This window comes from Aptenodytes patagonicus, chromosome 13 (assembly GCF_965638725.1).
Source record: "Aptenodytes patagonicus chromosome 13, bAptPat1.pri.cur, whole genome shotgun sequence".
NCBI classification, from domain to species: domain Eukaryota; kingdom Metazoa; phylum Chordata; class Aves; order Sphenisciformes; family Spheniscidae; genus Aptenodytes; species Aptenodytes patagonicus.
Genome location: NC_134961.1, coordinates 6,828,149 through 6,841,160, shown reverse-complemented (window position 1 = coordinate 6,841,160; position 13,012 = coordinate 6,828,149). Strand labels below are relative to the sequence as shown.

The 13,012-nt window shown below is 51.7% G+C and overlaps 1 protein-coding gene across 3 annotated transcripts; it reads right to left on the bottom strand.

Moving 5' to 3' along the window:
• Positions 1-1,101: 1,101 nt before the first annotated feature.
• Positions 1,102-6,598, bottom strand: B9D1 (B9 domain containing 1). 3 transcript variants are annotated; one of them, XM_076351412.1, is made up of 8 exons: positions 6,527-6,598; positions 6,116-6,184; positions 5,892-6,003; positions 5,726-5,822; positions 5,186-5,248; positions 3,893-3,960; positions 3,532-3,708; positions 1,102-1,720 (listed from the first exon to the last, which is right to left on the bottom strand). In XM_076351412.1, exons 1-7 carry the CDS (start codon positions 6,590-6,592, stop codon positions 3,563-3,565), a joined length of 621 nt encoding a protein of 206 aa, XP_076207527.1. In that variant the 5' UTR covers positions 6,593-6,598; the 3' UTR covers positions 1,102-1,720; positions 3,532-3,562. The 3 variants fall into 3 exon arrangements, with proteins under 3 accessions (XP_076207527.1, XP_076207528.1, XP_076207525.1); XM_076351413.1 differs by having other exon boundaries at positions 1,102-1,481; XM_076351410.1 differs by having other exon boundaries at positions 1,102-3,708.
• Between the last annotated feature and the right edge of the window lie 6,414 nt (positions 6,599-13,012).

Sequence of the window (13,012 nt, the reverse complement as noted above, 5' to 3'; positions counted from 1 at the left end):
ACCAGAGACGGTTTTCCAGAAAATTATAAAGGCAGCAGCAAGCCTGCCTCTGGGAGAAGAGCGTGTTTATGAGAGTTACCAACAGTTGCCTCTCGGAACAAAGGAACGGCATTGAACTCGGGAAACGCTTACTGAAAACATCACCCCCACACGTGCCCTTGTGCAAGGAGCAAACTGTGTCAGACCGAAAAGCTCCCGCAGTGAAGCGCTCACGAGCTAAACACGTTAAGGCCTTGAAGCAGGTATGTGAGGTTCTTAACAAACGTGCTCGAGACACTGAGGAGTCAAAAAAGAACCCCCCCCCAAAAAAACACCCAACCAAACCCAGAGACAACAGGCAAAAAGCCCTCATGATGCAGGTAGCAGCGCGGGATCTGCTCATAGAGCCACCTCTCTTAAACCCTGGTTTATGGAGTTAGGGATTGTTGGTTTTTTTTTAAACCCTCGCTTTTCCCTGTTTTCTTTTAACCTTTCTCCTGCGGGTCCCTGCGGCTTGGCCGTGAACGGTGAAGCTGCGCAAGCGCACGTCTTGGTTTTGGTCGGTCTCGGTGCGGTAAGCATCCAGCTACCCGTTTGAAACGGGAGCAATTCGGGAGATCGGCCGTAGTACCACGCTGCAAAGCTGTGCGTGAATAAATTGGCTGCGCCCCCGGGGGCGCGAAGTGGGGGCTTTATCTGGGTTTAACAGGCTTCTCGTGACTAGAAACTCTGCCGCACAGCTTTGCTCTAATTGGAATGGGGGCAGGTAACTGTGCTCAAGGGAGAAAAGGTATTTAAGCGGTAGTATTTCAAACGCAGATATTTATCCTGCTACTGTAGCTAACTGCTTCCCAAAGACTTTTCAAAAGGAAACAAAATTCCTTGCATCTCCTCTGAGCCAACAGGAAACACTTATTAATTTGGATTCCAACGTGACTCAGTTCGGCGATTACAACAGTTGCCAAAACAACTGGCGGGGGAGCTTACTGGAAGTGCAAAATCAACAAAAACAAGGCAGGAAAAAAAGTAGAAGATGAAAAATCATCTGTAACCATGTTTGGAAAAGTATTTATAAATAGTATAAAAGATGCTAATGCTCACAGCAAAATTACAGTGATCACGTTACCTTTTCAGAAATTATATTTATTCAATCACACTGCTCAGCATGAAATAATAACTCTCTCTAACCCGAGGCTTCATGTGAGACGCGTCCTGGAGGCTCTGCAGATCAATGCGCTCTGTTATTACTTGTATTTCCACAGTTTCAAGGTCTTGGCAGTTCACTTATAGGGTGGTATCACGTTAAGTCGTTCTCAGTCATCTCTTGGTATTTGCAGTCAAACACAAGAGATTACATACCCAAATCTAAATGTGGAAACGACTAAGCAATTAGTCATTTCATTGTGGCATACACTTCTTTCTCTTTTGCACCTGTAAGAATAGCCCATCTCGGATGATTTAGGACTTGGAAACATCCCTTCTGGCACAAAGAAATAAAAACCCTAGCAGTAGAGAGACAAACAAATATATTTAGACAACTGGGTTTATTCAGCCTAGAAGAAGAGCAGTAACATTGGCTTAGAGGGGGATTCACTGAAGGGCCACGGTAAGACATCGGAGGAGCAGCTCCTCCGACCGAGGCCAGCTCTGTGCCCTCACGCTGCAGACGTCCGCGAGCAGCACATCAGCTCTGGAGCTCCTGTCACCCGCCAATAACAACCAACATCGTTTCGGTCCTTCCCTGGGGTTATGCGATGGGAAAGGAAACCTGAGTGTAGCAGGCTTGAACGTCACTACGTTGCTTTTTTACTGCCTTTCTTTTCGGTAAGAAAACCAGCTGAGGAAAGCCATGGTACATTGTCTGTGTACTGCACTGGCTGGAGGGACCCAGCGAAGGGAGGGGAAGGTCCTTTCTGCGACTCCCCGCTCTCCTGTGTGGCACAGTGCCTCTGGGACCTGATCTGGAGCTAAATGCTGCTTATGGCCGCACACGTAGCTGGCTTACTGAGACTAATTTCTTAGCAGAGCCTTCTCTAAAGTTTATTTTTTAGTCAATATCTGCACTTAAAACGCAATTTGTTCCACCTGAAGTTAAAACCATGCAGCAAGGATATGTTTAACACCATGGTCTCTCTAACTCTTCTAAAATAAACTGCTGTCCTTTTTTTTTTTTTTCTTCTCCTTCCTGAAGCTAAGAATCATAGAATCATAGAATCATTAAGGTTGGAAAAGACCTCTAAGATCATCGAGTCCAACCGTCGACCCAACACCACCACCCACTAAACCATGTCCCTAAGCGCCTCATCTACTCGTCTTTTAAATACCTCCAGGGATGGGGACTCCACCACTTCCCTGGGCAGCCTGGTCCAATGTTTCACCACTCTTTCAGTAAAGACATTTTTCCTCACGTCCAATCTAAACCTCCCCTGGTGCAACTTGAGGCCATTTCCTCTCGTCCTGTCGCTTGTTACTTGGGAGAAGAGACCGACCCCCACCCTGCTACAACCTCCTTTCAGGTGGTTGTAGAGGGCAATAAGGTCTCCCCTCAGCCTCCTCTTCTCCAGGCTAAACAACCCCAGTTCCCCCAGCCGCTCCTCATCAGACTTGTTCTCTAGACCCCTCACCAGCCTCGTTGCCCTTCTCTGGACACGCTCCAGCACCTCAATGTCCTTCTTGTAGTGAGGGGCCCAAAACTGAACACAGTATTCGAGGTGCGGCCTCACCAGTGCCGAGTACAGGGGCACGATCACTTCCCTACTCCTGCTGGCCACACTATTTCTGATACAGGCCAGGATGCCATTGGCCTTCTTGGCCGCCTGGGCACACTGCCGGCTCATGTTCAGCCGGCTGTCGACCAACACCCCCAGGTCCTTTTCCGCCAGGCAAATGATGCAGAAAGAAAATCTGGAAATGGAAGAGTTGTCATCTTGTTCTAAATGCAAAAGCCCGTGTGGCTTCACTGAAAAATGTGGAAAGGTTTGTTTCCGCAGTGCATGAGCTATTTTAACCAGTCGCACAAATTCTAAAGGACTATGCGGGATTATAAAGAAAACTGCTCTTGCTTTTGCAGAGGGAAACACGTGGCACGGAGAAGTGCATGTGTGTTTCATGGGAGGGTTTCCATATTCCCTCCTTTTTGGAAGGTGCAATAATTTCAATTTCCCATTTCTACCACAAAAAAACGTTAGTAAAAAGAACTGGGTTTGCAATGATGTTTTAAACACAGGAAAACTGCTACAACTATAAACGTTCCTATTCTTTAAGTATATAAAGAGTGTGCAAAAGGCTGTTATAAAAAATATTTTGTTACAGGTCTTATTTTGAGATAGTCTGATGTTACTCATAAAAATGCTAAATATTATCCGATGACATTAATTTACAGAATACTTCAACCTGTATGCTTACTGAAAGGATTATACTCAGGTAATTATTCCAAAGCCTCATGGGCTTGTGTTGCTTTTGGAATGAATAACGGTCTCAAGCGACGACATCTCAGTTTAGTCAGATACTCATTTCCCTCTGCCACAAAAAGCCCCAAAGCGCTTAACTTGCCTGTGAGCCTTTGAGCGTCTCACGCCCGAGTTCAATACTTATGAATCCCTTCCGTAACAGGCACCAGAGAAGGGTTCTGCATGTCGCTCGGGCTCACGTCATAGCCCAACTTCTTCATATCTTTGGTCACTACGTTGAAGGAAATGGTCACAAAGCCTTGAGATCGCACCCTCGTTACTAGAAGAAAGAAGACGTGAATAAAACCGGTTAAGGGAGGTTTTTGAATAGTTGTTGAACTCCTCGCGTATCCAGGTAGGACTGTTCTCGGCAGGAGCAACCAGTCTTTTTTATCAACAGAAGATGGATGGCCAAGCTGTGGCCTGCTCTCATGCAAGGGAGTCCAGAGGTCCCAGGGACTTACCTTCTCTTCCTTCTCCCTGTGCTACCACTCTGGGGTCAGTAAATTCTGGACGTCTCCCTGTGAACCAGCTTGGAGAAGAAAACAGAAAATAATTAATGGGATACATTCACTAGTGTTTAGATTTGGTACAGTTCATCATACGCGTGTTAAAAAAACAAAGGGGGGTGTTTAATGAGACTCCCAGCTTTTGTTTGCGTAGGGAGTTTTCAAGACTGATTCCCTTTGTTGCTGATCTACTTTGATCGAAGATAAGTTTTGTCTCTCTAAGGAAAAAAATGAAACCGATTTCATACACGTTATGTCAAATCCAAGTTACTTCTGGGCTAGACAGAATCTCTCTATGGCAAAATGTTTTTGAAACCGATTCAACTCTTGATTACCCAGAGTAACAGAGAGGCTTAGGTACTCTGAATACATCAGAGGTGCACGTAATACAGAAGTATACGAATTAGAGTGTAGATTCTACAAAAAGGGTACCATAAAGAGAAGAAAAGTAAATCAGTTGAATTTTGACTGTCGGGCACAGAGATTCCCACACTGACTCTGACCCAAAGCGCTCAAGGCTGGCTCTGCGCAAGGGTAGGCTCCGTTGGTACAGGCAATCCACAACCGAACAATCAGCTCACAGATGGTTCAGACTGTACTTAAACAACACCATGGAAGGAAAAAACCTTAATACCCTCGGTTGCTGTGTATAGACTGCTGCTTCGGAAGGGATGTGTGTGTGTAAACGAGACAAAGGTTACAGCAAATGCGTTCCAGATGGAAGAAAAGGTAGAACTGGGAATTGTTTTTCCGTGTTCTGCCTTTGCTTTCCAGGTTGCTCTTAATGTGGCTCTCCTTCCAGAAAAGCCCCTAGCTACAGTAAGATTTAGGGGTGGACTGCAGCACGCCTCCTCAGAGTCCAGCGACAACTAAAATGCTCAGTAAAATTAGTCTAAGTAGCGCCTCTGCAAGTCACATCACTGACACGAATCAACCTGTGGAACACGGAGCTGCCACTCAGAACAAGAACTCCTGTATCAGTCTGCTCTGCTGAAGTGAGTTCTTTTTCAAACCAAGAGTGTTCAAATGTGAGGATGACAAAAAGACGAGTTAGCGTTACTGCAAGCAGGCAGTTAACGTGTTTTAAGAAAGCTCTTCAAAAGACCTAGACACCTAAAAACGTGATTTTACCTACAAACCTCAAAACAGGTTATGATACAAAGTATTCACGTGTACGCTGAATTTACCTTTGTGACTAAGAGCAAGAAGGACTTGCTCTTAAAAAAAAGAAAAGTCTTTAATTGTTACCTTGTAAACTTCTGCAGCCTAGATGTGGACTCTGGAACAAACATAGCGATGGTTCTTGTATGCCTAAAACAAACATGGGACGCACAGAACTTATGAAATGAACCAAACAGCACTTGGCAAGACTTCTTGTCTCTATAAAGGTACCAGAATTTCAGGCACGTCAGACCACTGAACATCTCAAAGTATGCTACTTTCCCTTCCACAAAGAAAGGGTTTGTTTGCATAGGAAGAGCGTATCTTCCTCCATGCCCAGTGCTGGGAATGAAAGCTTAGCATGAGCTGAGAGTGATGGGGGAGAGGTAACGTACTGCGCTTCACACCTGGGCTTTCTACATGCCAGTTTTGACTTTACAGTTGTCTACAGGATTACCAAAAATTATTTGATAACGAGGGGCTGCTGCTAGAAAATCCATGCTCTTTGTACCAAACGGACAAGACACGATAAGGAGATACGGGAACATTTTTGTTTCTGAAACAACATAGTAACTGGAAAAAAAAAATATCTCCGTTTCAGTCCTGAAAGACGGGTTGTCACCTCACCTTCCGGGTGTGAAGGGAACGTGGACAGCTCCATAACCTCTGACCACATCATTTCCAAAAAAGTCGGGTCCGTAGACGCTCACTACAATCTGCGGCCCTGCAATTGAAGCATGTGTGAGAGGGGTGCCTGGTCTGCGAGCTGGATCCCACCGCCCCCAGCACTCACAGCCGGACGGGTTGGTGCTCTTGAAGGTAATGTCAATGGGGAAGTTCCAGACGAGCGTGGTGGGTGCGACGTCGCTCTTGGAGGTGATCTGGGAGATGCCCTCCTCCAGACCCTGTGGGGAAAAAGTGGCATGAGCCAGGGGCCTGCACTAAGCCCGTTAGACGCATGCTGCCGGTGGGCCTGGCAGGCAGGCTGGGTTCCAGGGGTGCGCAATGGGGCCTTACCGCTGTGGGAACCCAGTCTTGGCCGTAGACAAAGCAGAACTTGCAGTAGAGGTCGTCAAATCCGGGGAACTGTGGGAGAGAGAGGCTGTGTTGGCGGGGAATTACCGGGGCCGAGGGCCAGCCCAAGTCACTGGGCTGAGGGCAGCCTGCACCACACCGTGACTACGAGCCAGCCCGCGTTGCTCGGGTCGGGGCTGAGGCCGGGCTGGGTTAGGGGGGGCTGAGGCCCAGCCCGCCCTACTGGCATCTGCGCGGAGACAGGGCTGCGTTAGGGGACCCTGGACCGAAGCAAGGCCGCGTTACCGGGGCCGCGCTGCTGAGGCCCAGGCCGGGCTGTGTCGCGGGGGACCGGGCTCCCCGCCCCTCTGGGGGCCGGCGGGGCCGCCCCACCGCCCGTCGCGGCGCGCTCACCTGCCCGCTCTCGATCTGCCCGTTGACCGCCAGCAGGAAGACGCTGGGGCTGGCGGCGGCCGCCATGGCGCCGGGCGCGGCCTGCCCCGTTGCTAGGGGCCGCGCTCCGGTCGTTGCCATGGATACGGACGGCGCGGCGGCGGGGACACACTTCCTCGGCGGACGGCGCTTCGCGGAGCTCCCGTTCCGCGGGGTCTCCCCGCCTCCCAAAGGCGGGCGGACGGCCCCAAAACGGGGGACACCCCCCACCCCCCCCCCACCCCCACCCCCGGTGCGGGCCGTGCCACCGGCAGCGCTGCTCCCCTCACCACGGCCTGGCCCAGCAGCCCCCTCACCCCCATGGCCGCCCCGCCAGGCCTGAGGGGCCGGGGGCTGAGGCCCGCCGGCCGCTCTCCTCATTTATTCTTCATACCACCTCATATTTTGAACTTTCTGGATTTATTTCTTTTTAATATCAGCCTCTATCGACCCCAGTGAGCTCTTTGTAAAGGGCAGCCAGGGGACCGGGGGCCTCCTCCCGGCAGCAGGCGCCGAGGACGTGGCCACTAGATGTTGCTGCCGGCCGGGCTGAAGCGGCTCCGTCCGCTCCCGGGCAAGGGCCAGAGCCACGAGGTGTCTTCCAGGGAGGAAAGGCATTTGGGATCGGTGGGAAATGGCGCATTTTGTGGTCTTCGGAGGGTCGCCCTCGCGAGCCACGCTGATGTGAGGAGAGGGAGAGGCCGGCGGGGTCGTTAAGTGTCCCGCAGCAAGGTGATTATTCCCCCGGCCTTACGGGAGCAAGCCGTGCCTCCGTAACGCCGTCGTGTGGATGTGGCCGCACATCCTGTGGGAAGGGGAGGAAACGGGCTTGTGCTGGTTTAATTAGCCTGCTCTAATTAAAAGGAAGGGGTGAATTTTGTGTGTAAAGAAGGCAGACGAGCGTGCTGAGGCTCTGCAGAGCTGAAACCGCTGAAATCTGCTGACCAGCTCTTACTGTTTCCCCGCAGAGGCCGCGACGTGACGGTGCTGGCCCAGCTGGGCCGCGGTTGTGCCACCGCTCACGCCAGGAAGCTTCGCCGCCCACGCGCACGTCGGCGCCGCGGAGGCTCGGTGGCTTGGCCACCATCTGCTGCGGTTCATCCCTTCGCCTCCTTTCTGCATCCTAGACGATGCTCCCCTCGTTGAGAGCAAGCCGGGGGGCATTTGATTGCCGCCAGACCCTCTGGGAGGAATGAAGGAGGCCCTGGCTCGGCGCCTGTTTGGGTTTCCCGTGCTGTGGTTGCGACGAGTCGGAGACCCCTCACACGTGGGCTGAGCAGAGATGCATACCAGCGCGGCTGGGACACCACCTCAGTCCTTGTCCTCACCCGCTAGCTCCGTTTCATCTCCCTTCTGGCAGACCTGGTGGAGGTGGCTTTGCTGCTTTGGCTCTCCACAGTGCCACACAGTGGACTATTCATTGCAGGTGCCTTTCCTTACGGCAAAGGGACACCCCAAGACACCTCCTCTTCTGCTGAAAGGGGTGGTGTGGTTTATATTGGACTGAAAGTAAACTACCGTTACACTTCATGCTGAAAAATACCTTCCATGTTCCAATAGATGTATTCTCTGTCAATATCTATTTCAACTTGATTTTTCAGGTTTTGAGTTTGGGGTTTTTTTTACATTCAGCAAAAAAGTTTGGCCAAGAGAAGACTGGGAGAAAAGCAGGAGGGATGGGAGGGAATGGCTGAAATTCTATCCTTTCTCCCCTGCCCCTCAGAAATGCTTCAGAGAAAATAATTCATTTGAACTGAAAATTACCAGGGGGGGAAATAAAACAGTTCTCGACCAGCTGTCTGATGCAGCTAGCAAGGCTGTTTAATTAACACTTCACTTGGCTACCAGCTACCTCAGAGCTAGCTAAGAGCCAATTTAAGGACTTTTTTTTCTTGCCTGGCAAGTGATACAGAGCTGCTGGAGGAGTTAATGTCAGCACTGGGAGGCCTTCCCCATGACAGGGAGAAGGCAGCAGGGTTATTCAGCAGCTATGAGTCATCTGTACCTGCTTGTGGAAGGACTCCGTCCCCTCCCAGTCATAACGAGACCTTTGTTTCTTCCCCCCCCTTGCACGCCAGTCTTGTTCTAATTAGCTGCATTTTTAATCTGTGTGAGTAGAATGAAATCCCAAGCAAAGGAAGCATTTTTACCCTGCTGGAAAACTTAATTAATGATCCATCAGAGAGTTTGATTTCCAAGCAGGATGAAAACGCGTGGATCGCGGCGACTCCATGGGGGTTATTTAACGATGTTGCTGTTTCTCTTGGCCACGTAAAACGTTCACCTCTTCCCTCGGACTTGGCCTGATCCTGCGATACGTGAAGGGACTAAGGGGAAGCCTCCCTGGGGCGTTTGGGGCCGCAGCCATCCTCGCGGGGAGGAAGGGCACTCGCCCGCTGCTCACTGACTTGTCATCTCTTGCAGATGCTGTGCCCACGTCGGGTCCCGGCTCCAGAGGAACGACTCCTGGTCTAGCGAGCGCACCGGTGTCCCTTTAGCACTGACCTCCGTGTGCAAGGCATGTTAAACAGCTAAGGGAATTACCTTTTCTTCATTCCCAGAAAGAGCCAGGGGTTGGAAAAATCCCAATTGCTTGGAGCTCTGTCGCTAAGAGCTTCTGAATCAAGCCGAGGTATCTTGACCCGACTCCCAGAGCCGAACAGGCTGCCTCGCTCCCGGGGCGATGGGCTCCTGGGGAGGCCGGAGCGCGGTGGTGCGCTCGGAGGCGTTTGCGTGCCGTCGCCGTCTGTTTCCATAGGGATTGACTCCGCACTTGCGTGGGCGAGGGCCGAGCTAGCCCTCAGGAGTGGGGGAGCTGGTTTTCCTGGGAGACACTGTCAGGCACTGGCCCCGTGACGTAGGGCGATACAGCCGGTGGTGTGTATCTCGCACCACGCCTGTTGCCCATCACCCTGTCTCTGGGCTCCTTTGGTGTAATTGCAATAGCAGTAATCGAGCCCTCGATGTGAGCGGCAGGTCCGGGCGCTGCTGCTCGCTGCTGCCTGCGAGAGAGAGAGCGCTTAAAAGTCCTGTGCTGCAGGGAGATACCCAGAAAGCAGGTACTTTGTCACCATTACGTTCTCAAGCATGATTAAACCAGCCCCGGGGCTGATTCATCGCTTCCAACAGGCGCTCGGGGAAGGTGGGTGAGACAGAAGTGACAATACAGTGGCACAGCAGAAAAGTTTACTTTTAATCCCAAATATTTACGATCAACACCTGCTAAATGGCCAGTGAAATACATTTTACGGTGTCATTAATCTGCAATAAACCGGTTTTATTTTTAGACTGTTTGCACAACGTTGCCAGCCTGACTCATCCCTGCCTGCATTTTATCTCTGCGAGGAGGCTGCAGGGAGCTTCCCTGCCCTTTGTCTTAACAGCCTTTTCCTTCTGTTCTCGGAGCTCTTCCCACCTGCTGCTCAAATCAAACGGCGTGGAAGGAGGATATTCTCACAACATCAAACGACGTATCAGAGGAGGATATTCTTGCTGTAACTTGTGCTGAATATATTCACCCGGAGATTTATTTTGGTGGGAAGGTAATTGGGCGAAGACAGGTGAGGCAAATTTTTGCGTTATGTGTCTGAACGCCGTGAGCCAGCCGGGAAACGAGGCCCAGGGGGTCGCGGCCGCACCAGGAGGGTCCCCGTCACTCTGGGCGCGGTGGGGAGGGAGCTTTGCTGGGACAGGGGGGACACACTGCGCTTTGTAACCCAGGCCAGGTGGGAACCTGAGGAGACTCGCTCCATCCTCAGCCCAAGCACGTTTCACCACTATTCCCCCCACCCCCGAGCAGAAAAGCAGGGCAAAAAGCCAAAGCAGACATTTCAATATTCACTATTCTGCCCCCGCCTCGTTACGCTGGGTAATTTAGCAGGTTGGGGTCCGGCTCTGACACCCCTCTGCCCGTGTGGCCACCAGCCCTGCGCCAGGCAGAGCACGGCTGGGTACGGGAGGTGTCGCTGCCAACGAGCTGTGAAATGCCCGGTCTGCTATGAAGAATTAATTTGTATTGGTAACAATTAACTTGTTACCATTTGTGAGATTTTTTTTTTTGTTTTTGTTAATGAGGAAAATTAATTAGCGCCTCGGTCTGAGCCAGTCAGGATAAATTAACATGCAGGCAGGAAGGGGGAGAGGGCGAGGAGGACCCGAGAAGCCGATTCCCAGCGGGGCCATCGGATTTGATAAGGGCATAAGGAGTAAGAGCAATGATCAGGCTCCGGGGAGAAGAGGGGAGGGGAAGCGAGCTCCTTCCTTCGCTGGACGCGAAGCCCTCCTGCTCGTCGGCCGCCTGCCCCGGCGGTGGCTGCGTTTTCGGGGGATGACTCGGGTGGGAGAGCCGCTCTCTGCTTGTGCGTCTGCGGCAAACCCTGGAGACATCGCCACAGGCCTTCGGCAGCTTGTGCCTCCGAGTGGGGCGAAGCGGAATCAAAAATAAGCTGCTCCAGGGGATTTCAATCAAATATTCAAATAATTAATCTGGTTTCTTTCCCGTGGTGTGACATAATGAGGGTTGCTGGCATTTTCTTTCTTTCCCCATGAACAGATTTTTTTTTTTTTCCCACTGAATATTCCAATGGCCACAGCTGGAAAAAAACCCCAACCCTGACCCACAAGGGAGCGAAGACAAGTGAAGGGTCCAGGCGTGAGGAGCAGCCCAGCCTGGTCACAGCCCCAGCCTGGGTATGAAACCCTCCTGGCGACGTTGCTGCATGCATCAGCGTCGAACCGGGGAGCATGTCTGCGCCGCCGCATGTCCCTCAGCCCGGAGCAACCCCTCTGCACCCTCCCAGCCTCCCGCAGAGAGCTCGCGCTGGGGCTGGCCCCACTGAAAGGGCTCAAACCCGTCGTGGGAGAAGCGGGGCTGCCTACGTTAACACCATTTTGCTGGAAGAGGATCGAGCACCCACCTGGCGTGAGCTTGAGTTATTCCAGGGCCCCAGCAGGGTTGCAGCAGAGAGACATGCTTAAAAAAAAAAAATGACCACGTGGAGATTTCAGCCCCTGAGCCCATCCTGCTGGTGCTGCGGCTCTGGCAGGCCACACTAAAATTCCTCATTAAGCTCCTTCGTATGGAAGACGAGATGGCCCCAGCCATTAAAACACAGCCACGTCTTTAAAGCTTAATAGGGAAGGTTTAATGGATAAAGTCAATTTAATTATTCATCCTAAGAAAGCTTGTACAAATATCAAATGCTTGTTAGCATTCGTGCAACCTGTATGATCTCGCAACACTGACAGATTAAAGGTTGTATCTAATTGCACTGGGGATGGATTCAGATTTGATTGGGGTTTTTTTTTTTAATGCTTTTTTTTCTCCCCAGCCTGACAAAGAGAATTTCAGATCGATGCCATCCGAGATTTAACCTTGAAACAGAGAGCATCTGAAGGCTCTTCAAGTCACTTTGTGATGGTTTCCTCTGCCCCTTCCTCAACATGGTGGTTTTTAATCCCCGTTTGATCCCCGCTCCTCAAAGGCTGCTGAAGCGGCTCGGGGCAAGCCCAGACCGACGCAGCGCTGCCGTCCCTGCGGGCTGTGGTTTTGCTGAGACGGAGAGCGGTGGGACAGAGTCTGGCTGACAAACGGACGCGACTGAACTGTCATTAGAAATGCAAAATAGAAATTGATCCAATTAAATAATAATGACTTGCATTTACCCGGTGCTTTTCATTTCCGATCTTAAGCAACGCAACCCTTGCAGACAGCCTGGTGGAAATTGCTTAACACTGCAGAGATTCAATCAGCAGGAAAATTAACACCGGGCGATGTTAAACTGTTTCTCTGTGCAGCTGGTCATGGCCAGGTTTGGGCTGAGGACCCAGCTCCGGGAGCTCGGCGGTTTTGTACCTGTACGTCCAGGTGACCGTCCCCAAAAAGAGACATCAGGGAGCAATTCATGGTCACTATCTGGTCTTAGAAAATTCAGTCGGAGCTTGACTCTCCCCACGCTGCCAGGATGTTCCTGCAGGCTCGTGGAAGGAGGCGTTATGGGTCCTGCTGAGCTTCATGGGGTTTGGGAACGTGTGGCTTTGTCAGAGGGGACAGGCAAGTCCCCTGCCCCGCAGCCACAATGCGGTCTCGTAGCAGCCTCCGAGGCGACGTGGGCTACCCTGCCCCACGGGGGGATGGAGACCAGTGGGGAAGGAGGGAGCGGGGGGCCTGGTTGGGCCAGGGGGAGGACGTCCGCACGTACTGGGAGGCATCACTGAGCCGTGATGAACGCCTCGGCCTTGGGACCGGTACCTGCAGGGAAGGAGAGGGGGGTCCTGAAGCCGCACGGCACATTCAGACGCTCTTGGCCGGGAACTTCAGATCTGCTGCAGGTGAGCGAGTTCCCCGTGGTCTGGCGCACGGTAAGGACTTGCACCCTGGCTTCACAGAGACGGTTACATCCCCGTCAGCATCCCCACCATCTTCTTTACTCTCAGAGTAGGGTTTTGCGTCCAGCAAACACCTTACCT